Source organism: Balaenoptera musculus, chromosome 8 (assembly GCF_009873245.2).
Source record: "Balaenoptera musculus isolate JJ_BM4_2016_0621 chromosome 8, mBalMus1.pri.v3, whole genome shotgun sequence".
NCBI lineage: Eukaryota > Metazoa > Chordata > Mammalia > Artiodactyla > Balaenopteridae > Balaenoptera > Balaenoptera musculus.
In genome coordinates this window covers 109,299,552-109,325,988 of record NC_045792.1, presented here as the reverse complement: position 1 = coordinate 109,325,988, position 26,437 = coordinate 109,299,552, and the positions used below count along the sequence as shown (strand labels likewise).

Below are 26,437 nucleotides of genomic sequence, written 5' to 3'. Positions count from 1 at the left end.
GGAGGTGGCGAAGTCAGTCCCCCCAGCCCCTGCTGTGGAGGGGCGCTTTGGACCTCCCTGAGCACCGGCTTCAGAGACTTGGAGGGGGCCAGGGTCCCTCCCCGGGTGGAGCCGCGTGGGCCCTGCCCCCCACTTTCCCAGGGCTCCACCTGGGCCCTGGGCCACCAAGCTCCATCCTCAGCCCGGCCCAACTCCGGGCCCTGCCTTGCTGCACTCCCTCCGAGGGGTGGGAGCTCCTGTAGCACCTCCCCACCCCACTGTTGGAGGGGGGTGTTCTCCTGGACTCTGAGGGCCCTTCTGTGGGCCCGACCAGTGGGAGACCCTGTGGGGGGCCTGGGTGGGGCTGCGTGTCCAGGTGCTGGAACCTGGGCGGGCAGGCGGCATCTCCTGAGGTTGGGGCTGATGCATAAGGGGCCGTGCAGAAGGGTGTGCGTGCCCCTGGTGTCCTGAGCTTACAGGCCGCAGCAGTGCCATGTCCCCAGGGTGTGGTGCAGGCAGGCCTCCTGCTCGGCGCAGGGAAGAGCCAGGGCTGTGGCCGGTGGAGGTGCCCCAGGATCGCCAACTGTCTTCCAGGGGCACCCTGGCTCTGGCGTCCACCAGCTCCAGTGTGGTCCGGAGTAAGCCACCTGCTGTCCCCGGGCGGGGATGGGGCCGTCCCGCTGCTCAGCCGGCCTGGAGGGCAGCGCCGGCTCCTGTCCATGGTGCTGAAAGGGGCTTCATGTGCCACCGCTCGCCGCCTGCCCTTCCTGCAGCCCTGGGCAGCTGCAGGCATTCTTTCCAGCATCTGTTTTTCCCCCACCTCTTCGCCCAGCACACCTTCGACTCCCCAAGCCTGTAGTGAGGGGGTGATGGGGATGGAGCTTGTGTCTACACCAGCTGGGGAAGCCCCGCCTCCGGGGCTGGCCGTGGGGCAGTTTCACCCTGACTCCCTGGGCAGTGGCAGTGAATGGACCTTGGGGTCCTGCAGGCCTCACCCAGCCTTGTGTCCCCTTCGGAGAAAGGGAGGGGCCCTTGCAAGGATCAGGGTTCACGTGGGACATAGTCAGGAGCCTTCGTCCTGAACAGACAGTGGCGTGGCTGGAGAAGGGGCCACATCCAGGCCTGACCACTGCCCAGAGCCCACCGCCCGAGGGTCTCAGCCATGGCGCCAGGCTGACCAGGTCTGCAGCCCCCAGGGCCCGTGCCCCAGATGTCGCCGGTGCAGGCAGGGCGAGGGGGCGTGCCGGCCAGGCTTGCCGTGAGAGCTGCTCAGCACTCAGAGGCAGCAGAACCCGACACCCGCCCCCCAGTCCTGTCCTTAACCTCTCCAGGGCCCCTGGGTGCTCGAGTACTGTTGGGGGCTGCCCGTTGCGGCGGGCACAGAGGCCTTTGCTGCGTGTGTGGGGGCCTGGGGAGGGGCTCCCGTTACACTGAGTGACGTGAAGGTACGTGCTTACATAGAGGCCTCTGGAGTGAACGGAAACCCTTCTGAAATGTACCAGGAGGTTTGGGGTGAGAGGAGACTCAGGTAAATACCGTGTGAGCTGAAGGGACCCTGCACAGTTCCCTGGGGCCCCACACGACTGCCACAACCCTGGTCACTAGAACAACAGAATCTTATCCTCAACTCCAGGAGCCGGAAGTCTGCAGTGGTTCTCCTGAGGCTCTGAGGGAGGATGGTTCCAGGCCCCCCACCCCGGGCTTTCGGTGGTTTGCTGGCTCTTCTAGAAGCATCCCCGTGGCCTCTCCCTCCATCTTCACGTGGCCTCCTCCCTGCGCCTGTGTCTAATCTCCCTCTGTCTTTCTCTTATAAGAACTTTGTCTTTGGATTTCGGGCGCACCCACCCTCCATGCAGGGTGATCTCCTCTTGAGATCTATAACTTAAGTACCTCTGTAAAGGCCCTTTTCCCAAACATGCTCACACTTATGGGTTCTGGGCATTAGGATGTGGACACATCTTCTTGGGGCCACCATTCAACCCCTGCACACTGGGTTTGGGGCCCCGAGCGGATCCCAGTTTTGCACTGTCGCTCCCTGCCCGTGGGCTCAAGAGCTGCTCGGCTGCTGCCGGGAGCCCTTGGCCGTCGCCTGGCTGTCGCCTAGCCGTCCCTGGTCCTGCAGGATGAGGGAGGGGATGCCCTTCCTGGAAGCCTGGACCCGGGTGCCACCAGGGCTCCTCCCCCACAGCTGGGTGCCCCGAGTGGGGGGGTGATGGGAGGAGAGCCAGGTGGGGTTAACCGTCACCCTAGTGGAGTGGCCTCCTGCCCCCCCTCAGGATCCCCCACCCACACAGGCAGACAGCGGAGGGGGCTGTGCTGGGGAAGAGACGGGGTCAGTGTGGGAGACAGAGGATGGGCCGAGGAGTCCCCTTTTCTCAGCGGCCACCCGGTGGCGGGAGTTTCCCCAAGGTTTAGAAGACAAGGATACAGCCAGCCCCGCCCCCCCAGGAGTGGGGAGGGCCGTGCATCCTCCTCAACCCACCACCGGCATCCGTGCGACTCGCCGTCCCTCGGGCTCCCAACCCGGCCGGGCCTGGGAGGACTTCGTCCTGGGAGCCGGGCAGGCCCTTGCTCTCCCCCAGCGGTGGCGGGAGCCGGCCAGCTGGCTGGGGGTCGAGACAGACCAGGGTTGAGGCTCTGGCCCTGGGACTCCCTCTGGGTAGGCTGCCTAGGGGGAGAGGCCGCCCCTCTTCCGGTCCCAGGGTTTCACAGGCACCTCCTGCTGTCCGATGGGGCTGGGCTGGGCCGGCCGGGGGGCTGTTGAGGTATTATTTTTCCTGCTTCCTCAGGTGAGGAAACTCAGGCCTGGGGCGGTTCGGGTTCTTGTCTGAGAGCACTGGCCGGGACCACCAGGCTCGACTGCCGCTGAGGCCATGTGTCCTGTCTGTGAGGCTGTCCCCCACGTGTGTTCAGCTCACACTGGACACCGTCCCGGGCGTTCCTCTGAGGCCTGGTGGTTGTAGGGCTGAGTGTATTTCTTTGGTCTCTGTTGCTGTATAACAAGCTGCCCCCAAAACCTAGTGTCTTGAGACAGCAAATGTTCTCTCACCACCCCTGAGGGGCAGGCGTCCAGGGCAGCCGAGCTGGGTGCATGGGGCTCAGGGGTCTCACGAGGTTCCAGGTGTGGGCTGGACTGGAGGCTCCCCCCGCCCCTGCTGTCACCTGGAGGCCGTGTGGCTGTCTCCGAGGGGCACTGCCTAGAGACAAGGCAGCCGTCTCCACCCGAGCAAGACCCCAGGGACCCCAAAGGAAGCTGTGCTCTTGTTAGCATCTGACCTTGGAGACAGGAAGCCATCCGTTCTGCCACGTTCCACTGGCCACACAGACCAGCCCTGGTGCAGCGAGGGGGCGACTACACTGCCCAGGGGCCGGTTTCCAGGAGCACAAGTCACCGGAGGTCCTCGTGGGGCTGCAGTCCACCGAGGCGGGCGGAGCAGCCAGCGCCCAGGTGGCAGGAAGGACCTGCGCCGGGAGGCCAGGCGCCACTGCACTGATGCCAGAAGACGCGTCCCCTCCCAGGCTGGGGACTCAGCCCCATTCCTGCTCTTGCCCCGTCTCAGTGAGGGCAGCCGAGCCCGTCTCACCCCGACCGCTCTCTAAGGCTCCCCTGGTGCCAGCCGCGGGCAGCAGGGTGGGCAGCAGGCCGGGCAGCAGGGCCGGGCAGCAGGGTGGGCAGCAGGGCGGGCAGCTGGGCCGGGCAGCAGGGCGGGCAGCAGGGCGGGCAGCAGGGCGGGCAGCTGGGCCGGGCAGCAGGGCCGGGCAGCAGGGCGGGCAGCAGGGTGACCAGCTTTGCTGACTTCCCAAGAGCCAGTGTGGAGCCGCCTCCCCCATCCTCGTCCAGCGAGAGCCTGGGCGGGAGGGGTGGCAGGGCTGCTCCGTCCTGCCCACCCCAGGAAAACAGCATCCCCCGGCGCCCCCGCAGTGGGCGGAAAGTGGGTCGCCGTTAGCTGTGCTTGTGGCCCTGGGGAGCTGGCCACGTGGTCCAGAGGCACAGTGGGGAGTGATGCGCGAGGAGGGCCGGTCGCCGCCCCGGGCGTTAGTGGTGCTCGGTGGTCCTGTGAGTGTTAGCGGCTGGATGCTGGTGTCTCCCGGGTGCTCAGAGGGGCTCTGGGGGGTCCAGGCAGGCTGCCCTGCCCTCCTCCGGGCTCAGCAGAAGCCTGACGGGGGTCTGGAGCTGCCAGGTGACCCGAGCTGGGCTCTGGCGCATCCTGCCCTCCACCCCGTCTGGTCACCCGTACCCGCGTCCCCGGCGCGAGGAGGCCGGTGTGGGCACACGGACGGGGGCTTCGCAGGAGCGGGTGTGTCCCGTCCCTTCCCCGCAGGGTTTGTTTCCTGTCCCCTGAAGGCCTGGGCTTGTCGGAGGCTGCGGCCCGGCTCTGTCAGCACCACGGACAGCAGCTGGCGCTGCGCTGCGGCAGAGCGGGTTCTGGTTTCCAGGCCGCCTGCCGCTGGCTCACGCGGAGGTAACAGAGAAACGTGCTGACTCCGGGCTGGCGCCCCTCCCCCGCCGCCAGAGCCTCGGCGCCCGCGTCCGGGGAGACAGGCTGACCCCCACCCTTTATCTGAACCTTCGCCCTCTTCTGGGGGGCGCGAGGCAGAAGCCACACGAGGGGGTCTCGGGGTTGGCCCCTGAGGCAGGGGACTCCCCCGTGGGGTGGGGCGGGCAGGAGGGACAGGGCAGGGTGCCAAGCAGGAGGGAGCCCTGAGCCCGTGAAGCTGTGGCTTGGTGCGTCTGGCAGTATGGAGACGGTGGGGCAGCGGGGAGAAGGGCCTTTTAGGCAAAAACTCCAGGGCCCTGGAGAGCTGACGCCACCGAGGGAGGGGCCCACGGCTTGTGGCTGGGGAGGGAGGGAGGAGGGACTGGGGAGCCACAGAGGACCACGCAGGGGACAGCCCGGCCCAGGGGGTGGAGGGGCCTTCTCTCTTCCTTCAGCTGGCTCCATGCCCCAGGGATGGGTGCTCACGGTGGCAGCACGATCTAGATTTGGTGATTTAAACGAGAAATGGCAAAACCAGTCTTTTCTGTCTCTGCTTTCCCGTCTGTGTGGGAGCCACGTGCACCCTGTACGTGTCACTTCGTAGGACTTTGCCAGCAGGGCCCGGGGCAGACCCGGCCGCCGTGCAGAGCCCATGGGATTTGTGTCACCGAGGTCACACGGCCAGTCGGCCGTGTGGAGGCGCGGGCGGGGGCAACCACGCACGGGACCCACGTACGTGTGTGTGCGCTAGCGTGCGCACACCCCTCTCGTGCCCTGGTTCCCGTGTGCAGAGGACTCCCAGGCCGGCATGTGGTGGATGTGCAGAGGACATGGCCGGCGAGCGCTGGCTGGCAGCGTGGAGCTCAAGCCAGGGGAGGCTCGAGGTCACACTCCGGTGTTGTCACGTGGTGGGTGGGACACAGGTCAGCCACAGGGGAGAAGGTCGCGAAGCTCTCCTGCCACAGGCACCGGCTGAGCGTGGCCCCCAGGCCCCGAGAATCTCCCTCCCGGCCTATTAAAGAGGGTGCTGGGAAGGCCCTGGGTGACGGGAACCCACAGGCCATCTTCAAGGGCCGTAGTATAGGAAAGGCACCCCAATCCTGGGAGGGAGGCTCCCGCCCACGAGACGCCGCCCCTCTGGAAGGGTGGTCACAGTGCCATGTGGCGGGGGGCTGACAGGCTGAGCCACGGTGCCCCTATCGCCATCCGGGGGCTCAGATGAGGTGGACAGCGCGTGGGCTGGGTGGGTGGGGGGTTGGTAATCAGAGATGGAAACTGGCAGAGGAATGTCACTGACAGGAGTGGGACCTCCCTCTGGTCCTGACCCCCCTGCAGCCGCCACTCAGGGGTGGCCAGGAAAGCCCTGGGTGCAGGACGCTCACTGGGCCCCCAAGGGGTGGGGTGGGGCCAGCTGGGGTCTCAGGACCTGACGGCCACAGGCAGAGGAGCGAGGGGCCCCGGTGGGGGGGGGGCAGGGCCCTCCGGGAGGCGCTCCAAGCATGCCCTGAGGGAGGCCGTGTAGTGGCCTGGCACCTGGAGAGAAGACGGACAGCCGAGGGCCCGGGGCGGCTCTGAGCTCAGGACGAAGGGCGGAGGGGCAGGCCCCTGGGAGCCACACTGTCTGCCCACAGGGACTGCAGGGCTAGGGCAGCAGGGCTGGGGCTGCAGGGCTGGGGGCAGCAGGGCTGGGGGCAGCAGGGCTGGGACAGCAGGGCTGGGGGCAGCAGGGCTGGGGCTGCAGGGCTGGGGGCTGCAGGGATGGGGCTGCAGGGATGGGGCAGCAGGGCTGGGGGCTGCAGGGCTGGGGGCTGCAGGGCTGGGGCAGCAGGGCTGGGGCAGCAGGACTGGGGGCTGCAGGGCTGGGGGCTGCAGGGCTGGGGCAGCAGGGCTGGGACCAGCAGGGCTGGGGGCTGCAGGGCTGGGGGCTGCAGGGCTGGGGCAGCAGGGCTGGGACCAGCAGGGCTGGGGGCTGCAGGGCTGGGGCTGCAGGGCTGGGGGCTGCAGGGCTGGGGCTGCAGGGCTGGGGGCTGCAGGGCTGGGGCAGCAGGGCTGGGACCAGCAGGGCTGGGGGCTGCAGGGCTGGGGGCTGCAGGGCTGGGCTGCAGGGCTGGGACCAGCAGGGCTGGGGGCTGCAGGGCTGGGGGCTGCAGGGCTGGGGCTGCAGGGCTGGGACCAGCAGGGCTGGGGGCTGCAGGGCTGGGGGCTGCAGGGCTGGGGCTGCAGGGCTGGGACCAGCAGGGCTGGGGGCTGCAGGGCTGGGGGCTGCAGGGCTGGGGCAGCAGGGCTGGGACCAGCAGGGCTGGGGGCTGCAGGGCTGGGGGCTGCAGGGCTGGGGCTGCAGGGCTGGGACCAGCAGGGCTGGGGGCTGCAGGGCTGGGGCTGCAGGGCTGGGACCAGCAGGGCTGGGGGCTGCAGGGCTGGGGGCTGCAGGGCTGGGGGCTGCAGGGCTGGGGCAGCAGGGCTGGGGCAGCAGGGCTGGGGGCTGCAGGGCTGGGGGCTGCAGGGCTGGGGGCAGCAGGGCTGGGGGCAGCAGGGCTGGGACAGCAGGACTGGGGGCTGCAGGGCTGGGGCTGCAGGGCTGGGGGCTGCAGGGCTGGGGCTGCAGGGCTGGGACCAGCAGGGCTGGGGGCTGCAGGGCTGGGGCTGCAGGGCTGGGACCAGCAGGGCTGGGGGCTGCAGGGCTGGGGGCTGCAGGGCTGGGGGCAGCAGGGCTGGGGCAGCAGGGCTGGGACCAGCAGGGCTGGGGGCTGCTGGGCTGGGGGCTGCAGGGCTGGGGGCAGCAGGGCTGGGGGCTGCTGGGCTGGGGCTGCAGGGATGGGGCAGCAGGGCTGGGGCAGCAGGGCTGGGGGCAGCAGGACTGGGGGCAGCAGGGCTGGGGCAGCAGGACTGGGGGCAGCAGGACTGGGGGCAGCAGGACTGGGGGCAGCAGGACTGGGGGCAGCAGGGCTGGGGGCTGCAGGGCTGGGGCTGCAGGGATGGGGCTGCAGGGCTGGGGCTGCAGGGCTGGGGGCAGCAGGGCTGGGGCTGCAGGGCTGGGGGCTGCAGGGATGGGGCTGCAGGGATGGGGCAGCAGGCCTTGGCCAGACCACCCTGAGAGGTGGAGAGGAGAGCCTGATGCCGCCGGCACCAGACCAGGGCCTCCCCCTCCCAGGTGGGCCTGGGGCACCCACAGAGGCTCATTACTTGGGGGTGGAAACAGCGCTGGAGGCTGGCATGCAGTTAGAGGGTAGGGAGTGACCCCACTGTGTCTGTAGGGAGGGGAGTCCTCAGGCAGCCCCGCTGACACCCCCAGTGTTGACTGCCCTGCTGGGCTACAGGGCTGAGCCTGGGGTGCAGAGGGTCCCCTTCCCCGCCCCCCCCCCGATGCAGCACTGTCACCTGGCCCGGACCCCTGTCCAGCCCCAATGGCAGTTTCTGGACAGTGGAGTCTGGGCCCCCCTCTCGGGGCTCCCCACAGGGTGGTGGTCCCTCATGCTCTGTTCACTCCTATGAGCTGGCAGCCCCCTGGGTGCAGGGCCCTCCAGCAGGGTTTTTCCCTGAAGGTACCTGACCAAGAAGAAAAGGGAGGCCAAGGATGCCCAGAGAGCCGGAGGGTGAGGCAGCTGCTCAGGACTACCCCTGCCTGACCTCTGACCCCACAGGCCCGTCCAGCCACCTCGCATGCTGGACCCCTGCAGGTCTGAGAGCCCCGAGGGCTGCACCTTCCCGCTCTCCACCGCTCCCAGGCCGCCCGGGACCCTGGCCTCCTTCCTCCGACCAGACTGGTGCCCTGGGTTTGACAGCTAACCGGGGGCCAGCGGGGGCTGCAGAGGGCGCTGAGCCAGGCCTGGAGAGCTCCCTGCCCCCAGCACTGTGGCCGCCTCTTGGCCCTCGAGCCCCAGTAGATGAGTGGAGGGGCCGGGGTGCTCGAGAGGGCCGTCCTGCTGACCCGCGCCCTTGGCCCAGGTGCGGGGAGGTCCCGCACACTTGGGCGCCCTGGGGCGGGGTCTGCTCTCAGTTAGGGGTTCCTGGATCCCCTTGACTCTCCCAGCCGTGCTCAGGAGCCCCGGGAGGTGGGGGCCCATGTTCGTGCACACGCGTCCTTGTGCCTGAGCCTGGGGTGTGGTGGGGCACTCGTGGGTGGGCCTGGGGTCCTCAGGACGCCCTTGAGGAGCCCCTTCCTGCAGCAGGGCCCAGGCGGCGCAGCACCCTCAAGCACCCGCCGGGCGGGATTGCCTCTGTTCCTCCCGCAATTATCTGTGACGCTCTGTACTCTCCTTCTCTTGACGTGCGCCGTATTTGCTGCAAAGGCAATAATTAGAGGTGAAATCACACTTGGAAAATGAGCCTGAGCTGTTGGAGGGCAGGGTAATTAGGGCGGTCTTGGGCTTCCCTAGCAGGCCCTCCTGAGGGTGCACTCTGCTCCCTGCCTCCAGGGAAGTGGCAGGACTGCTTGGAACCCAAACCTCCCACCCCAGAGGACCCCGGGGCTGCAGGAGACCAGCATGGCCAGGGCGGCCTGGAAGCTTCACCCAGGAGGGGCACCTCCATGCAGGGCTTTGAGGGGTGTGTAGGAGTCTGTGGGCAGAGGACTTTTGGGGAAAGAGGCAGCAAGTGGAGGAAGGTGAAGGCAGGGAGATAGCCACCAGAGTTCTAGGACGCGGCCCAGGGCAGCCCCCTGCACCCCAGCCACGTGTCCTGGCCGGGGGCCCAGCCCGCAGGCCCGCTAGCAGCTCTGAGGGTGTGGCAGGCTCACGCCCTGATGGCATGGGGCTCATCCAGGGCACCTTGTCCACTGGGTCCTTTGTCCTCCTGGCCTTTCTGTGCACCAGCTGGTGATGGAGTTTCTCATCTGTGAAGTGAGGGTGGTAACGGTCCCCAATGTCACACGGCCCCAACGCTCTGTCAGCAGACTGGCTGCTGTGGTGGTCAGTGATGGGGGTGGTGGCAGTGGCCACTTGGTTTTCCACTTTCGGAGGGTCGCCTGCGTCCCTGTCCAGCTCCCTTTTGAGTTGAAGCTCACTTCCCTTTATTCCCCACGTGCCCGTGACCCCTGCCTCCTGAGGACACGCGTGTAGGGGTGTGTGTGCACAGGTGTGAGGCTCATCTGTGGCACGTTTCTGGGCCATCTGTCCTGGGCATTAGGGACTTGGAGGGACTTGTGCCCCCGGGGAGCGGCCAGGCCGCCGTCGCTGCGGCTCCTCGAGGCCTGTGCACCTTGTCTGGGAGACTCGCCGGGCAGAAGCCTGCTTCTCACTCAGGCGTGCTCCTGCTGGGTTTCTGCGTCTGCGCCCAGACCTGCCTGGTGCCGGGGTGGAGGGCTCAGTGCCAGGCCCGGTTCCCGTGCTGGAGGCCATCCTGGAGGCCGTCCTGGAGGCCCTGGGCCACGGCTCTGAATTACAGATGCCCGTGACGCTCCTCCTGCTTCCCGGGGCCCATTCTCTGTGCTCGGCTCCTGACCTGGAATCACAGGGCTCGGGCTCCGGATCAAAGGCAGCTGGTGAGAGCGCCCAGGAGCCCGCAGCCCTTCCCGGGTGGGAGCCGGGGCTCAGCGGGCCCCCCTGCGGGACCTCTGTCCTTCCCTGAGTCGAGGAGCTTCGGGCCCCCAGGCTCAGGGCTCGGGGGTTCCACCGGGCCTGGTCTCCCAGCCCTCGTCCAGCCCCGCCTGCCGCTGCTGCTGCGTCTGGGGGGCACAGGTCACCTCCCGGCGGCCGGCAAGCCCACTGCCCACGGGGAGCAGGAAGGAGGAGGACGCGACACTGCTGGGAAGGTGTGACTGCTCGTGACCCCGAAGGCCTGATGAAGAGACGCGCCCTTTACGGGAATGTGTTTTCCATGCATATGGCAAAGAATTCATTTCCCATAAAAAGCAAAGGGCTTTGCAAATTGATAAGAGCCACCCCTCAGCAGTGTAAAAAGGGGCAAGTGCGAAGCCGAGTGGTCGGAACTGTGAGACTGTGTCAAGGTCGTAACTAAAGCAGCAGCAACAGAGTCGGCAAAGTGTGAATGAAACTGAGAGGCGTCCAGCGCCCCACATCCCTCAAAACCCAGCAGAGGTCGTGGGCAGGCTGCAGTGCCGTCCTGCGCTGCATCCAGGCGCCCGAATGCCGGAGGCCGCCCGGACCATGGTGGTCACCTCTGTGCCCATCGGGGAACACAGGCCACCGCGGGGAACGTCCAGGTCGGGCCCAGGCTTGGGAGGGGAGAGTGCAGGGCGTCTCGGTCTGAGGCCACAGAGGGTCCAGCGGAGGGCAGGAGGGCAGGAGGCCAGGGGGCAGTGACCAGGACCGCGGCTCCCTGCAGCGTGGTGATGACAGCAGAGGTGAATCGGCGGAGTGTCCTGTCCCGCGGGAGATGCAGGGAGGCGGGCCGCGGGGCTGCAGCTGCTGGGGGAGGGGCCTTGGGCCTGTGCCGGTGTCCTGGGGAGAGCAGGGAGCTGGACACAGGTGTCGGGGGCACCTTGTCCAGGGGTCCGAAGGCCAAGAGGAGGGTGACGGGCGGGGGAGGGGCCTGTGGGACCTGAGGGCACCCTGGCTCCCCTGCTGAGGGGCCGAGCTCTGGCTAAGGTCTGGGGGAGGGACTCCAGGTGTCGCTGGCCGGGGAGTGAGGGCCCGAGGCCCAGGCTGGAGGGGCAGAGGGCCAGCATGTAGCGTGGGGCAGAGTGACCACACTGGGGACAGCCTCTGGCCACCGACCAGGGAGCGTGGGAGGGCAGACGTTGGCCTGGGGTTGGCCCAGGACACGCTGTGGGGGCAGGGGCACAGGATCCCGGCGCTGAGTGAGGGGCCGGGGTTGGGTGCGGGAGGGGCCCTGCTGGTCAGGCCTGGGCGGTGGCCGGACGGGGTCTGAGGGCTCCCCTCGCCCCCAGGCCTCGTGAAGCTGGGGATTCACTGTGTCACGTGCCAGAAGGTGGCTGTCAAGATCGTCAACCGCGAGAAGCTCAGCGAGTCTGTACTGATGAAGGTGAGCATGGGGGGCGGGCGGGGGCAGGTGGGGAGTGCCCAGTGGGCGGGGTGGAGCCAGCCTGGGAAGGGGGGTTCCTGCTGGGTTCCTGCTGGGTCCTGCTGTCCCATCTGTTGAGAGGGCTGGCTGGCCTCAGTTTCCCCCATTAGAATCAGGAGGAGACCCTGTCTCTGAGGGAGAAGAGGAAGTGCCAGGTCCCAGGAGGCCTCGCAGCCCCTCCTCCTCCCCGCTCCCCCCATCTCAGCCCCCCCTACCCCAGCCCTGGTGGAGTCCGGTCCCCTGAGGGACTGAAGCAGACCCCACGTGACTGGAGGACTCTGGGTGGGACCAGACACTCAGCGGGGAGGGGGCCGCCCAGGCCCTGTTTCCCGTCTGTCTGGGCTCATCTGTCCAAACGGCTGTCAACTCAGCGGGCAGGGGTGAGGGGCGGAGGGCGAGGAGGCCTGGCCCTCCAGGCACACGGGGGCAGGGAAGCAGGAGGGCCGTGGTGGGTGCCGGCCAGTGACACAGTGAGGACACCTCTGGCCGGTGGGGGCAGGGGGGGACCGGGTGGGCCCAGCTGGGGAACCCTGGGGGATGCGCCATGGGCTGTTTTTTTTTTTTTAATTAATTTTTTTATTTTTGGCTGTGTTGGGTCTTCGTTTCTGCGCGAGGGCTTTCTCTAGTTGCGGCGAGCGGGGGCCACTCTTCATCGCGGTGCGCGGGCCTCTCACTGTTGCGGCCTCTCTTGTTGCGGAGCACAGGCTCCAGACGCGCAGGCTCAGTAATTGTGGCTCACGGGCCCAGTTGCTCCGCGGCATGTGGGATCTTCCCAGACCAGGGCTCGAACCCGTGTCCCCTGCATTGGCAGGCAGATTCTCAACCACTGTGCCACCAGGGAAGCCCCCACGGGCTGGTTTTAAGGGGAGGCGGCAGTTGTTTGGATGGGGTGGGGGCAGTGCTGGTGGGGGGTTGGCAGATTCCCATCCTGCCTTGGCCAGCGCCGGGCTTGGGGGCAGGGTCTTACGTGTCAGTTTGGGGCGCTAAGGTCAAGAGGCCACGACATATCTGAGTGGGAAGACAGGAGCTATCTCAGTGGAAGTGGACCTGGGGGTGTAACCGGGCCACCCCCCAGAGGCCTGGCAGGGCCGGAGCGCAGCTGGGGGAGGGGCAGGGAGGCGGCCCACGGGGTGGAGATGCCGGTGCGAGGCTGGACCTGCCCCAGGGCCCAGTGCTGCCCCCAGGAGCCCAGCATCCCGGGGGCTCTGTGACCCCACAGCCTGGACGGGCGGGTGGGCGGCGCACGGGTTGGGGCATGAGCCCGGCCTGCCGTGACGGCGCCCCCTTGCCCGCAGGTGGAGCGGGAGATCGCCATCCTGAAGCTGATCGAGCACCCCCACGTCCTCAAGCTGCATGACGTCTATGAAAACAAAAAATATTTGTAGGTATTGCTGGGTCCGGAGAGCTGGGGGGCAGAGGGGGCCGTCCCAGGAGGGGGTCTGAAGGACAGGCCGTGGTGGTCACTGCTCCTTGACCAGGTCCAGGGCTGGTCAGCTGGGACTTGCAGAGCCACTGGCTTGAGGATGGGACCTTCGAGGGGCAGGAGCAACTCAGGCCCTTTCTCCCGGCCCCAGTGAGCCTCAGGACTCCGCCGCTCTGCCGGGGGCTCCCACGGATCCCTTGCCAAGCCCCTTGGAGCCCCCGTGTTCTCCCTCGTGTGGGTGGGGACCCCAGGCCGGCCGACCGCACTGTCGCCACGCCAGGCCCCTCACCCAGCCCGCCGTCGGGATGCTGAGCGTGGCTGACTTCCTGTCACCACCGAGGCAACTGAGGCTGGCGGACGTCTCCCCGCGTGGGCAGCCCCCCACGCCCCCCGCTGTGTGGCCTCAGCGAGCTCCCCCGGGGGCGTGGGCGGCCGCTCACAGGGTCCCCTCGGGGGAGTCAGCTCTGCCGCTGCCCCGTGTGTGGCCGTAGGAGAGGCCTGGCTGCTGGGCCGCGTCCCTCAGGGAGGGGTTCTGCCAGAGCGTTCCTTGGGACGCGCGGCTGAGCGAGGGGGTGTGGGCAGGGGGCTGGCCTGGCACGGTCCCCGCAGGCCCACTGCCCCAGGGGCCCTCAAGGCCTCGAGCTGGGCCTTGATGGGCCCCTGATGCAGGCTGGCCTTAGCCCCTGCAGCGCTGTCTCGGGCAGGGGAGGTGGGGGCAGGAAGTGGCCCTGGGGGAGCAGGGGGCCCGGGTTCAGCCCCAGCCCCTCCAGCAAGCAGCGCCCGCTCTCGGGCCTCCCTCTCCTCCTGTGCCAGCCGGGGACCCCGTGCTGCACGAATGCCCAACTCTGAGTGTTTAACTGCAGGTGGGATGACAAGAGCCGCCCCCCATGGGGGCCCTGAGAAGAGCAGGGCACTGGTTACCCTGGGATCGTGGGTGGGAGGCAGGTGGTGGTCCTGGGCCCCCGACACTGGTGAGCTGAAGCCGCCATCGGGACCGCCGTGAGGGGCACAGGCCCACGTGGGGACCCACCTGGCACCGTCTTGATGACGCCCCGTGACTTCGGGGTACGGGCGGGTGCTGGGCAGGCCTTGCCCACCTCTGCACACAGGAGACCGGTCGCACCGCCTCCTCCTGTTCAGATACTTGTGGGGGTGCCAGGCAGGGGGAGAGGCCCCCAGGAGGCCCCCAGGAGGGGCAGGAAGCAGGGAGGGGCCCGGACAGCAGGCCAGGCGGGGGCGCAGCCGAGCAGAGGCGGGGTGACAGGAACAGGATGCTGGGAGCATGGTGGCCGGTGGCCGGCCTTGGTGCTGCTGGGCCCAGCGCCCTCCCGGGGGTCCCAAGGCGGCCCAGGGAGCCTGGAGGCAGGGGAGCAGGCAGGGGACCTCCGCCACCGAGGCTGGGGCACCGCTGGGCCTGTGCTGTGTCCTCCCGCTCAGGAGCAGGGCAGGTCCCCTGGGACTGGCCCCGCCTCTGCTCGAACCCCACCCAGTCTCCCCACCCTGTGTCTCCAGCCGTTTCCTCCCCCCAATCCCTCCTCTCTGCAGACAGGCTGCCCCCCCTCCCCCCGCTCCAGCCCCTCCATTCCTGCAAGACCAGCTCCTGATACAGCCCCCCGAGGCCCACACCCTCATCCTCGCCAGCCCTGGTCCCGCACGTCCCCTGTCACCCACCTCCCCTCCCCAGGCCACCGCAGCCCACCAGGACCACCCCTCCCTGGCTCCCACCCGGGGCTCCTCGGGGCCTGTGCTCAGCCCTCCAGGCCCAGCTCCCCTGAGGCCCGCAGGCATCCGTGTCCACGTGTCTTGGACCACCCCCCGCCCCACCCTAGAAACCAGCCCCTCAGGTTCCACCCCAGGGAGGCTCAGCTTGGACACAGCCCACTTCTCACTGCAGAGGGGCGTGGGGTCCCCATGGAACCCGGGGCGCCATGGGAAGCCCACCCCTCCAGTAGCTCACCCCCACCCTTCGGCATCACCCCAGCTATGTTGACCCAAGCTGGGGGCATTCACCACCTGCCTTCTGGCCACACCCACCTAGACCCTCGTCCCACCCCCACCCCCCTCTCTTCCGAGACCAGCTGTGCCCTGTCCCCCACCCATGCCTTTTTGAGGTCTGCCCTGCTGGCCAGGGCTTCCTGAGGGCCTGAGTGTCCGATGTGTCCCCCCTCCTCTGGGAGCCCAGCCCGGGGTGGCCAGGGAGGGCCAAGCCTCAGGCTCGCAAGACGGTCAGCAACTGCAGTGCCCCTCTCGCGCTGGGGCCCAGTGTGGCCCTGCTCCTCTGGACCTGCTTCCCTGGAGGTGGGCGGGGACCCCACCCGCTGAGGGTGCCCAGTGCTGGGACGTGGTGGAGGATGGCGCCGGGATGGGGTGGTGGTCCACCGCCTCTGGCCAGCGGTGCCCTGGCTGGGTGCGCCCACCCGACGCCCGCCCGTCCCCCGCAGATACCTGGTGCTAGAACACGTGTCTGGTGGGGAGCTCTTCGACTACCTTGTCAAGAAGGGGAGGCTGACCCCCAAAGAGGCTAGAAAGTTCTTCCGGCAGATCATCTCTGCGCTAGACTTCTGCCACAGTCACTCCATATGGTGCGTCCCCCGCCCCTCCAGGTGCCCTGTCCCCCACCAGGTAGCCCCCGTCCCTGCAGGTGTGCCTCCCCCAACTCTTGCACTACCCCCGTTCCCCCTGGATCAGGCAGTATATCCTCCACTGGCCCCCCAGCCCAGGGTCATCAGAAAGCTTTCTGCCAGGTGCCCACCCAAGTCTCCTTGGTTTTTTCAGGGGTCCTGGGGTCAGGGCACCCTCGGCCTGGGGGCCCCAGGTTGGCCTCGGCCCAGAGCAGGTGTGGTGGGGGAAGCAGCGAAGGGGAACGGCACCCCAGGGAGCAAAGCAGAGCTTGCCCGTTGCTGGCGGAGTCCCTGTCCCTCCATCCTGCCACCCTGCAGCCGGCTGCCCCGTAGGAGACTTTCGATTGGCTGCTGGTGACATCACCAGGCAGCGCTGCCATTGGCCTCATGTTGTGAGGGCAGGGTTTCGGGAGGGGCGGCAGCTCCCACCCCTGTCAGCCTCAATCCCGCCTTCCTTCCCAGCCACCGGGATCTGAAACCAGAAAACCTTCTGCTGGACGAGAAGAATAACATCAGGGTCGCAGACTTCGGCATGGCGTCGCTGCAGGTTGGCGACAGCCTGCTGGAGACTAGCTGCGGGTGAGCTGTGCCCGGGACCGGCTGCCGGTTCTCCATAGGCCAGGAACAGTGGCCAGGGGCTGCTGCCCCGCCCACAGCCTGGCCCCGTGGCTGCCCAGCCAGGTGGCCCCGCAGCCCCGGGGCCCCCCAGCACCCCACAGCCTGGGCTGGAGGCAGGGCCCCGGCTCTGCTCCTGGCACTGTCTCCCCAGTGCAGTTCAGTGAGGGGCTGCAGGCGACCCGCCTGGCCCATTACATCTCTCGGCTCTGTGGCCAGGCTCAGAAAGGCCGGTCTTGCCCTGGGAACTCCCTGCCCTGCTTGGGAGGGAGGCTGGCATGCCAGCTTCCTGCTCCGTGCACTCTCATGGGGGTGCCGGGTCTGGAACCCTGGACACGCCTCACAGTCCAGCCTCTGGTGACCATCTCCTTGGGCAGGGCAGGTGGACAGACAGCCTGGAGCAGAGTGGGCCCCTGGGTCCCAGGCCTGGGCCTCCCCCAGGAGCATGCAGGGGGGATTAGGTTGTGAGGGAATCGGCACCAAAGCCCTGGGGCCTCTTGGTGGGCCTGAGAATCCCACAGTGGGGCATCCGCCCCAGGCAGAGTTTGCGGTGGGGGGGGGGAGCGGGGAGGACCCCTCCCTCCGCCTCCACCTGCTGCGGACCTGGGGGCAGTCCAGAAGTCCAGGGGGCGGGATGGCTGGGTGCACGGTGGGTCCTGAGTCTCCTGCCCTGACTGCTGCCTTTGCCCTCAGGTCCCCCCACTATGCCTGCCCGGAGGTCATCCGGGTAAGTAACCACCCCACCACGCGCCCCCACCCTGGTCCCTGTCCCGCCTAGGGGGCCTCCCTGCCCCGGAGATCGCGGACCCCCAGGCCGGGGCCTGGCCGCCTGTCCTTGGCGCCGCCCACGGGGCCAGCTCCTCCCAGACGCTTCCCCTGGGCCCCTCGGTCTCCGCAAAGACCCCGGCCCTAAGCCCGCACCAACCCCAGTGCTGTCCGCAGGGAGAGAAGTACGATGGCCGCAAGGCAGACGTGTGGAGCTGCGGCGTGATTCTGTTCGCCCTGCTTGTGGTGAGGCTGCCCCCGCCCCCGCCCCCATCCCCATCCCCATCCCGCCCCCTCGTCGGTCCGCCCCCGCGGTGACCCGGTCCCGCCGGCAGGGGGCGCTGCCCTTCGACGACGACAACCTGCGGCAGCTGCTGGAGAAGGTGAAGCGGGGCGTGTTCCACATGCCGCACTTCATCCCGCCCGACTGCCAGAGCCTGCTGCGCGGCATGATCGAGGTGGACGCCACGCGGCGCCTCACGGTGCGTCCCTCCTCCCCCAGAGCTCGTACCTGGGCGCACGGGCGCGGGGCGGAGGCCGCGGGCGCGCGAGGGCACAGGCATGGGCGCGTGCCCGGCATGAACGCGCGCAGGTGGTGGGTGCGCGCGCCCAGGGCCGTCTGCGCGCGAGTGCGGTCCAGGAGCGCGGAGTCTCTCCGGCCGTCCGGGGCCTGCCCTGTACGCGAGAAGAGTTCCTCATGACCGACTCCAGTGGCCAGGGGGTGGCCAGGGTCTGAGGGAAGCCCCCGCTTCTGAAAGAAGCCCCAGCCAGCCGTCTCTGGCCTCCTCTGGGCTCGGTTCGTGCCAGGATGTCAGGTCCCCCGGGGCAGGGGCAGCAGGACTGCCCAAGAGGCCGCCCTCCCCAAGCAAGCCCCCCAAGTCAGGGTGGAGAGCCGGGGTAGCCCCGAGCCTCCCGCTCACACCTGCACCCAGCCCCTCCCGCACAGGTGGGCTGAGCCCTGGCTGCTTCCCTGCTGCTGTCCTCCCTCAGGCCTCCCGCCCTGAGCCCCGGGGGCTCCTGCTTCCCACCCCCCAAACCGCTCCCTCGGCCCCTGCCTGCAGCCCGCACTCTCCCCAGCTCTCTGCTGTCTCTAGGGTGGCGTTTTCTCTTCCACTTGAGATAGGCAGGGTCAGGGGTGCTAGCCTGGAGCCCCCCCGTGCTCTCCCCACTCTCCATCCTCCCGCAACGCCTCCCCCTCCTCCAGGCTCTCCCTCCCCCTCTGGGTCCTCCCTGTGGCTCCGTACCTGTCCCCTCCCCCCCTCCTCCCCCCTCCCCCATTCTCCTGCTCTCTCCACACTCAGGCCCCCACCTCCCTGCTCCCGCTCCCGCTGGCCTCCTAACGTGGCCTCTGCTCCTTCCTCGTACTAACTCCCTGTTTCTCTTTCCTTGTAGCTAGAGCACATTCAGAAACACATTTGGTATATGTAAGTAGCTTTTCCTCCCCTCATCGCCTGCTTTGCCTGCCGCTGTGGCCTGGAGGGCCTGCTAGGGAAGGCGCGGGGGGGGGGGGGGGGGGGGGCGGGGCAGGGGGCCCAGCGCAGGCTTGCCTCCAGCCTCGGGCCACCCAGCCAGCTCTCGGGGCCCCTGGGCCGGCCTGCGCTGGGCACATGCAGGACGCCGGAGGCGCGCAGGGGCCGGGCGCGTGCAGGACGCGGGAGGCGCGCAGGGGCCGGGCGCGTGCAGGACGCGGGAGGCGCGCAGGGGCCGGGCGCGTGCAGGACGCGGGAGGCGCGCAGGGGCCGGGCGCGTGCAGGACGCGGGAGGCGCGCAGGGGCCGGGCGCAGGCAGAGCAGCAGGACTCGGGGCCCCAGGAAGGGGAGGGGGCGGAGGAGCCTGGGGCTGGGCCAGAGGTGAGTGAGTGGCGGCGGCGCCCTGTCACCCACAGAGGAGGCAAGAACGAGCCCGAGCCGGAGCAGCCCGTCCCCCGCAAGGTGCAGCTCCGCTCGCTGCCCAGCCTGGAGGACATCGACCCCGACGTGCTGGACAGCATGCACTCGCTGGGCTGCTTCCGGGACCGCAACAAGCTGCTGCAGGACCTGCTGTCCGAGGAGTGCGTCCAGGAGCCGCGCCGGGCCGGGGGCTGGGGGGCCGTGGTGGAGTCTGTGGGTGGGGACGCCGCCCTCCAGGAACCCCCATCCACCCTTCCTGGCGCCTCTCGCCCGCTGCAGGGAAAACCAGGAGAAGATGATTTATTTCCTCCTCCTGGACCGGAAAGAAAGGTATCCGAGCCACGAGGACGAGGACCTGCCGCCTAGGAACGAGATAGGTACAAGGTCCCAGGGTGGCCCGGCCCATGCTGCCCCCTCCAGGCCGCCTGGCCCTGACCCCCATCTGCACGCAGACCCTCCCCGGAAGCGCGTGGATTCCCCGATGCTGAACCGGCACGGCAAGCGGCGGCCTGAGCGCAAGTCCATGGAGGTGCTGAGCGCGACGGACGGCGGCTCCCCGGTGCCTGCGCGGCGGGCCGTCGAGGTGGCCCAGCACGGCCAGAGGTGCGTGCCTGCTGGAGGGCCCAGCGCTCCGCCGCCTGGTGCCCCGGCCCAGTCAGCGACGGGGCCCCTCACGGGCTGTGCTGGGCCTGGCTCGGCTCTTCTTTGCGCCCCCGGCCCTGGGGCTGGGCTGAGGCCACTGGGCAGGGCTGGACTGCATGGGCTGCGCTGGGCAGGGCTGGCTGCGCTGGGCTAAGGTGGGCTGCGCTGGGCAGGGCAGGTCTGCACTGGGCTGGACTGAGCTGAAGTAGGTTGATCTGGGCTGGACTCTGGGCTGGGCTGGGCTTTGCTTTGTTGGCCCGGGTTAAACTGGGCTGGGTCAGGCCATCGTGGACAGGACTGGGTGAGCTGGGCCGGAGTGGGTTAGGCTGAGCTGCTGAGAGGTCGAGCTGTGTTCAGAGCTGCAGCCCAGTAGGCCTGTCCCTGATTGACGCTGAGCCCCTGTTTGGGTCACCTGTGGCGGTGCGGGGGTCAGGGACGTGGAACTTTGGGGCAGGGCGGTGGGTGAGGAGCAGGTCTGGGCTATCCAAACAGACCCCCCCCCCCGCCCCGCCCCGGAGGAACGAAGGGCATCCAGGTCCTGCAGAGCCTCTGCTGATTCGGGGCTGGCTGGGCGAGACCAAGCTTTCCTGCCCGGGCAGGGGCTTCAGCCATCTGGGGACAGCCCCTTCGGCCAGGCCTCCGAGGAACCGCAGGGCTACTGGGCCACCATCAGGATTCAACTGGCTGCCCAACTCACAGGCCACAGCCCCGTGGTGGTCCCAGGCCCTCCCCGGGGAAGCAGGCTGGCTCAGCCTCTGACCTGGGGTCCTGGCCTCTGGGGCTTCCTTCCAGGTCTCCGGGCCGCGTGGCCCACCCGCTGCGGGCTCGTGCACTGGCGTGGGGGGAGGGGAGGAGCAGGAAGGTCCCTGCTGGCCGCGGTCTTGCCCTGATTATGCCTTGTGTCCTGCTCGCTGGGGGTGCACCTCTCCCGGCGGGGCCCCAGGGAAACGGCCCCCTCCAGTGGCCCAGGCGAGAGGTCACCTCTCCCCAGCCTACTTTTCCCGAGCCTTGTCCTGGCTTCCGGTTCAACACCTGCAGGGCAGCTTGAAGGCTCGCCAGCCCTCCCCGCACCAGCCACCCACACCCCGCACACCGCAGCTGCCTGGGGCAGGCGCAGGCGCAGGCGCAGGGGCTGGGCGTGGGAGGCCCCCCCGTCGTGGTTTCTGCTCTACCTTCCAGGCCTGGACGCCTCGGGGGCCGGGGGTGCCTGGGGGAGGTGGGGTGGGGTCAGGTGTGAGCCGTCCTTCCCCTGGCACTTCCCCACTCGCTGCTGCTTCTCAGGCTCTGCCTCCTCTCTGGCCTGGACACTCGTTACCACAACAGGCCACACCCGCTGGGGCTGGAGGGGTCCCGGGGCTGGCGGCAGCGCTAGGCATCCTCCAAGGCCTGGCCAGGCCACCCTGCCGAGCAAGTCATGGGGCTGGGTGTGCTACGGCCCTGGTGCTCTCCTGCCTGACCTCCCCCTCACGTCCGTGCGCCCTGGCCTGGGGCCAGGGGGGTGGTGCCCAGCTTGGAGCTGTGTGGAGGTCTGGCCTCCTGGACCGCCTGGTGGGGCTGCGTCAGTAACTCTGTTTTCTCGCTTTGTTCCCGCTGTAGTAAAGCAATGTTCAGTAAAAGCCTGGATATCGCTGAAGCCCACCCCCAATTCAGCAAAGAAGACAGGTATACACCCTGCCCACCCATCCCCCGCCCCCCAGCCCCAGAGACAGTGGCGGGCCTGGTGGCAGGGCTGGCCTGAGGTGCATCTGGCCCTCTCCCCTTTGGCGAGGGAACTTTTCAGCGAGCCGGGGACGGGCCCGGGTCAGGCTAGGCTGACGCCCAGGAGGAGGAGCGGGGCTGCTGGGATGAGGCCCATGGCCGGCCCCGAGAGGGGCTGGGAGACCCAGAGACTCTCCCTGCCCTGGGCCTCTGGGCTGCAAGCCGTGAGGTCCCTTCCGGCCGGCCCTCGCCCTGTGGTCAGTGGGCCTCCGTGGCCCTCGTTAAGCTCCCCTCCCCCATCCCACGCTGGCCCGTATCCTGGGACCACCGTGCTGCCCGCAAGGGCCAGAGTAGACGTGGCAGCCCCAGGCAGCTGCAGGCTCCCTAGGAAGGGGCAGGAGGTGTGCCGGTCCCAGGGGTCTCTGCACAGGGTCTGGCCTTCCGGAGCCCCTGGCCCCGCCCCTGCAGGGCCTCCTGCCCGGCGGTGACAGTGCGGGGCCTCACTCGCCCCCGGGCCCCCTCTGACTCCCCCTGCACCTGCCTGCGCCTCACCCGCTCCGCTCCGCGCCCTGGCTGCTCTCGTGCTGGCGCCGTCCTTCCGCAGCTCAGTTTCCAGGGACCGCCTGGTTAGACAGGAGGGCGTGCACGCGGCTCCCCTCTCTCTCCCGCTGCTGCTTCTCCGCTTTCCTTGTGCCGAGCAGCAAGCTCATGGCTGGCTTTTGGCTGCTGGGGTGGGCACCAGCTGGCACCGACCAGCCCCCCAGCCCCGTTCTCAGCATCTGGAAGCTTCGGGCCCGGGCCCGGCTCTGAGTGCGGACCTGGGCTCGGGCAGGCTGGGCCGGGGGTGCTGAGAGCGGCGTCTGCGCTGCCCCCGGCTCCGGGCTGTGTCAGCTCGCGGGGCGGGAGTCGGAGGGTCATCGCCACGGGGCCCCAGTCCACAGGTGCCGGGGGACCGGCCAGCGTGGGCTCAGCTCCGGCCCGAGGCCCAGGGGCCAGCTGCGGTGTGGGCAGCGTGGCCGGGCTGGCGGGTGGGCGGTGCGGACGCCCTTCACTCTCTTCTGTCCTCTTCTCTCCTGTGGCTGCCTCGACCCCTCCGGTTTCCTTGCTCTAAGGATGGCAGGTGCCGGCGCCCAGGGGTGAGCGGGCGTTTCCTTTCCCTCGAGGCCACGCGGGGTGGTGGAGCGAGGCCCCGCAGGCCTGGCCCTGCCCCGAGAGGTGTCCAGTTCCTGCCCTGAGGGGGCGGCGGCTGCCTGCGTGTCTCCGCTGGGCATGCTGCGCCAGTGGCCTCTCTCCGGCCAGGCCCAGGCCAGGTCTGCAGGCCAGATGGGGCCGGGGTGGACCGAGCCCGCGTCCCTGCTGACGCCCGTCCCAGGTGCTCGTGGTGTGAGCAAGGGGAGGGCCATGGGCGTGGAGGGGCTGGGCTGGTGCCAGCTGGTGGCCCGCACGGCAGGGTGTGAGGCGCCGGGCGGAGCGCAGGACTCGGGGCCTGTGACAGCTCAGCGTCGGGGTTCAGCCGGGCTGCCTCAGGGCACCGGGGCTGGGGTCGGCTCGTGGGAAGCCCTGTGTCCTCTCATCCCGGGCCCCGAGAGATCCTTGCCGAGGGCTCCTCCGTGCCATCCTGGACCTGCGGCCTCGGGCCTTGGACACAGGGCACCTTCTGCGTGGGGGGAAGAGGAGTCCCACGGTCTCCAGCTGCACCACTGGGGCTCTGATGGGGCCCCCAAGGGGCGGTGGGCTCTCCTGGGCCTGGTGAGAAGCAGGGCGGGGACAGCAGGACAGCCCCAGGCACGGCCAGGTGTGCCACAGACTGGGGCAGCCTCGGGGCTCTCAACCAGGGCTCCAGGCCTCCTGGAGCGTCCACCTGAGGGGAGAGGGGAGCCGAGAGCCTGAGGCCCCCTCCCGGTCTGAGCCGCCCTCTGCACCTGTGTCCCCAGGTCTAGGTCCATCAGCGGCGCTTCCTCAGGCCTCTCCACCAGCCCACTCAGCAGCCCCCGGGTAAGTGACCCCGCCCCAGCTCCGTCACCAGCGTGCGCCCGGGCGGGGGGCGGCTCGGTGGGCCCCCCCAACCCCGCCTGCTGCTGGGGCCGCCCGCGTGGTGGCAGCTGCTGCTCTGTGGGCTCCGGCTGCCTTCGCTGACTGCACGTTTTTTGTTTTGTCTTGTTTTGTTTGTTTTCTCGTGTGTTCTTTTCTTTTGTGGTGAACGCCCCCACCCCGGTGCCTGCCCCCCCCCGCTGGTCCTGCCTTGGGGTCCCCGGCTGCTGTGTGTGCATGGGGGGCGGGCGGGGCATGCACTGGGGCCGCTTGGCTCTCGGGGGCCCGTGTGCTCTCCCTCCTGCCCTCTGCGCTGCCCCGTAGCCTGTTAGAAAGTTTGTCTTGCCTCCCCCGCCCCCCGAGCTTCCCTTTGTGGCCTGCCCCCCGGCCACCTCCGTGGAGCCCGAAGCTGGCCGGAGCGCCTCGCGGCCCGGACACGTCCTCCCTCCACAGGCCGCCCCGCGGCCCAACCCCAAGACCCAGACCTTGCCGAGCAAGGCCAAGCTGACCGACAAGCCGCTGCAGGGCACCAAGTCCAACCCACTCCCGGCTGGCACCCAGGCCCGGCCCCTTGTTGCGGGAGGCCTCAGCCCCCAGCTGGCCCTGACCCCAGGCCCACCCACCCTGCCGGCCCCTGCCCGGCTCCCACCCACCGGGACTGAAGCAAACACCAAATCTGTCCCCACCATACAGGTGACCCCTCACCCCTCTCCGAGGGGCAGTCCCCTCCCTACCCCCAAGGGGACGCCTGTGCACACGCCCAAGGAGAGCCCGGCCGGCACGCCCAACCCCACGCCACCGTCCAGCCCCAGCGTGGGAGGGGTGCCCTGGAGGACACGGCTCAACTCCATCAAGAACAGCTTCCTGGGGTCACCCCGCTTCCACCGCCGGAAACTGCAAGGTGAGTATGTGGCGGGACACACGGGGTGGGCGGGGCTCGGGGGGCTGGTGGCAGGGAGCTGTCCTGGCGAGCGGGGCAGGCAGGGGCCGGCTTCAGAGGGTCTTCCCCTCCCCCTTGGTGGTTTATCCTCCCGAAAGCGCTGGCGGGAGGTACCCCCAGTGTCCACGTATCCCCAAGCCTGCCCCCTGTGTGTCGAGGACCCCACAGTGCAGGGATGCCTGCCCGGCGGGTGCAGCCTTGGGACCCCTCCTGGCTCCATTGTTCCCCTTTGGCCCAGCGGCCTGCTCAGGCCGGGCTGCCTGAGCCCCACGGAGGAGAGTGGGCCAGTGGGCGGGTGTGGTGAGGAAGCCCACGGGGCTGGGGCAGTGGTAGGCAGCCTGCCCCTGTGTGCTGGGTGCCGAGGGTCAACTGGTACCTCCAGGCCACCAGGCCCCACCAGCCACCCAGCGCGGTCGACGGGCGGTGCCATCGATCCCGGGACAGCAGGGCTGGTTGGAGGCCAGAGACGGTGAGGCCTGGCTTCAGCACCAGAAGGCAGGACAGCTCCCTGTAGCCCGAGACTCCTGCGGCCGGGCGGGCAGGAGCCGGGAGCCGACCCGTGCCCGTGGGCGCTGGAGACGGTGCCGTGGCTCCCGAGACCCCACCCGCGGCGCAGGCGTCCTAGTGGGGGAAGGGTGGAGTGGTCACCACACTCTCCCCGTCCTTCCCGTGTGCAGTTCCGACGCCCGAGGAGATGTCCAACCTGACCCCGGAGTCGTCCCCAGAGTAAGTGGCCCTGCCCGAGGTCAAGTGTCACCTATCGCCGCCGCCTTAGCGCGTGGGGGTCTGTGACGGACCCTCCCATGTGTCAGGCCGGGGGATCCACTGAGGGCTTTGGGGTCCCTCAGCGCTGGGGTCTCTGTGTCTCCACGTCGAATGCCAGGCTGGGGGGCAGGGCCTGGGCGGTGAGGGAGCTGCTCTTCCCAGATGTGCTCAGAAGCCCCAGCCTGGGGGTGCCTGGAACCGGGGGTGGCAGGGGAGAGCACAGCCACGCCTCAGGGTGACCGTCCCCACCTGCCGAGAGCCCTGGCCTCCACATGGGGGAGCGTGTGGGCCCCCAGCCCTTGGTGACCAGGGATGCGGTGCCTGCAGGGGGGCCTCCACCAGGGAGGGGCGCTGGGCAGTGCTGACTGGAGCTTCCCAGGGTGAGCCCAGCCCGGAGTGTGGACGGACACCTGGCGACTCCTAGGGATGGAGGGTCTCAGGGAGCAGGCGAGGAGGAGGAACGGCCGGCGGAAACACATGTCCAGGGCAGGGTGGCCTTGGCCAAGGTCAGGACAGATCGAGCCCCCGGCTCACCATCCTGCAAGGGGAGGAAGCAGGGCCTTGAGGCGACAGGGGGGCAGTGCTTCCGCCCAGCTGGATGTCTGGACGCGAGTCCCGTGTGTCTGGGGTGTAGACCCCAGAGAGGCCCCAGCCTTCGCTCCCCACCGCCTCGTGCGAACGTGAAGTGCGGAGCGGACACAGGGCAGGGCCGCTGTGACCTCGCCGGCAGCCTTCGGCCCGGCAGGAGAAGCTGCCGTTACCCTGTCGTCGTGACCCCGCGTGGGGCCTGTGGACGCAGCGGGAGCGGGCGGGGGCGGAGCTGGAGGGCAGCCAGCCTGAAGTGCGGGGTTTCGGGATCTCCGTGGTTCCACCGTTTGTCTCCCTTTGGTCACGGTTTCCTGCTGTCATCAGAAGCTCTCACAACCATATTTGTAACAGAATTGTTAGGTTTATCAGAAAACTCAAAAAAAAAAGCCACCCAGAGCAGCTGACACCACCGTGCAGGTGGCCTGCAGCCTCCTCTGCCCGTTCTCGAGTCCTGGAGGCCTCGTCCCCCTCCCGAGGGCCCCGGCCAGCGTCGCCACCCGGTGCGTGTGGCTGCTGGGAAAGAGCAGACGGGCGGCCCTGGGGGGCCGCTGCACCCGCAGCACCCACTCCTCCCAAGGACGTGCTCGCCCGCCCTGAGACGTCCCCTCCACCAGCGGCCAGCAGCCTCGTGTCAGTTGAGCGTGTGCGTCCGCGTGTTCCAGAACCGGCCCGTGCGATCGTGGGGCTGGCGAGTCCGGGGACTGTAGGCCTCGCAGGCGGGAATCAGGGCGGCTCCTCCGTCTCAGTGCTGAGAATCCCTTCCCCTCCAGGAGCCTCAGCCTTTGCTCTCAGGACCTCCCACCGAGCGGACAAGGCCCGCCATGTCCAGAGTCTGCTCGTCACGACGTCTCAAAGTTGCTCTCAAGAAGTACACCCAACCTTTACCAAACGGGCCCAGTTGACGCCCAGACTTAATTTACCGTCACAGGCCTTCCTGGCTCATCCAGGCTGCTTTCAAACCAGACACCAAAGCGCAACACGGAGCTTTCCTGTTGCTCTGTCTCTTCATCGAGGGAGGAGGG

The 26,437-nt window shown here is 68.9% G+C and overlaps 1 protein-coding gene across 18 annotated transcripts in view; it reads left to right on the top strand.

The window, feature by feature from the left end:
* BRSK2 (BR serine/threonine kinase 2) overlaps window positions 1-26,437 on the top strand; it is a 65,210-nt gene that overhangs the window by 31,019 nt on the left and 7,754 nt on the right. For 8 of the 18 annotated variants that reach the window (XR_005020950.1, XR_005020951.1, XR_005020952.1 and 5 more), the window contains exons 2-17: window positions 11,305-11,399; window positions 12,734-12,819; window positions 15,303-15,443; window positions 15,945-16,061; window positions 16,791-16,824; window positions 17,040-17,108; window positions 17,198-17,344; window positions 18,255-18,286; window positions 18,748-18,912; window positions 19,031-19,128; window positions 19,204-19,354; window positions 20,990-21,055; window positions 22,204-22,227; window positions 23,026-23,086; window positions 23,816-24,023; window positions 24,740-24,788. Coding sequence is in view for 13 of the 18 variants with exons in the window: in XM_036861216.1 (XP_036717111.1) it covers window positions 11,305-11,399; window positions 12,734-12,819; window positions 15,303-15,443; window positions 15,945-16,061; window positions 16,791-16,824; window positions 17,040-17,108; window positions 17,198-17,344; window positions 18,255-18,286; window positions 18,748-18,912; window positions 19,031-19,128; window positions 19,204-19,354; window positions 20,990-21,055; window positions 22,204-22,227; window positions 23,026-23,086; window positions 23,816-24,023; window positions 24,740-24,788 (1,543 nt within the window). In the remaining 5 variants the exon portion in view is untranslated. Of the gene's footprint in view, window positions 1-11,304; window positions 11,400-12,733; window positions 12,824-15,302; window positions 15,444-15,944; window positions 16,062-16,790; window positions 16,825-17,039; window positions 17,109-17,197; window positions 17,345-18,254; window positions 18,287-18,747; window positions 18,913-19,030; window positions 19,129-19,203; window positions 19,355-20,989; window positions 21,056-22,203; window positions 22,228-23,025; window positions 23,087-23,815; window positions 24,024-24,739; window positions 24,789-26,437 lie in introns of those variants that run through there. The other 10 variants (XR_005020954.1, XM_036861221.1, XM_036861222.1 and 7 more) reach the window with 4 other exon arrangements.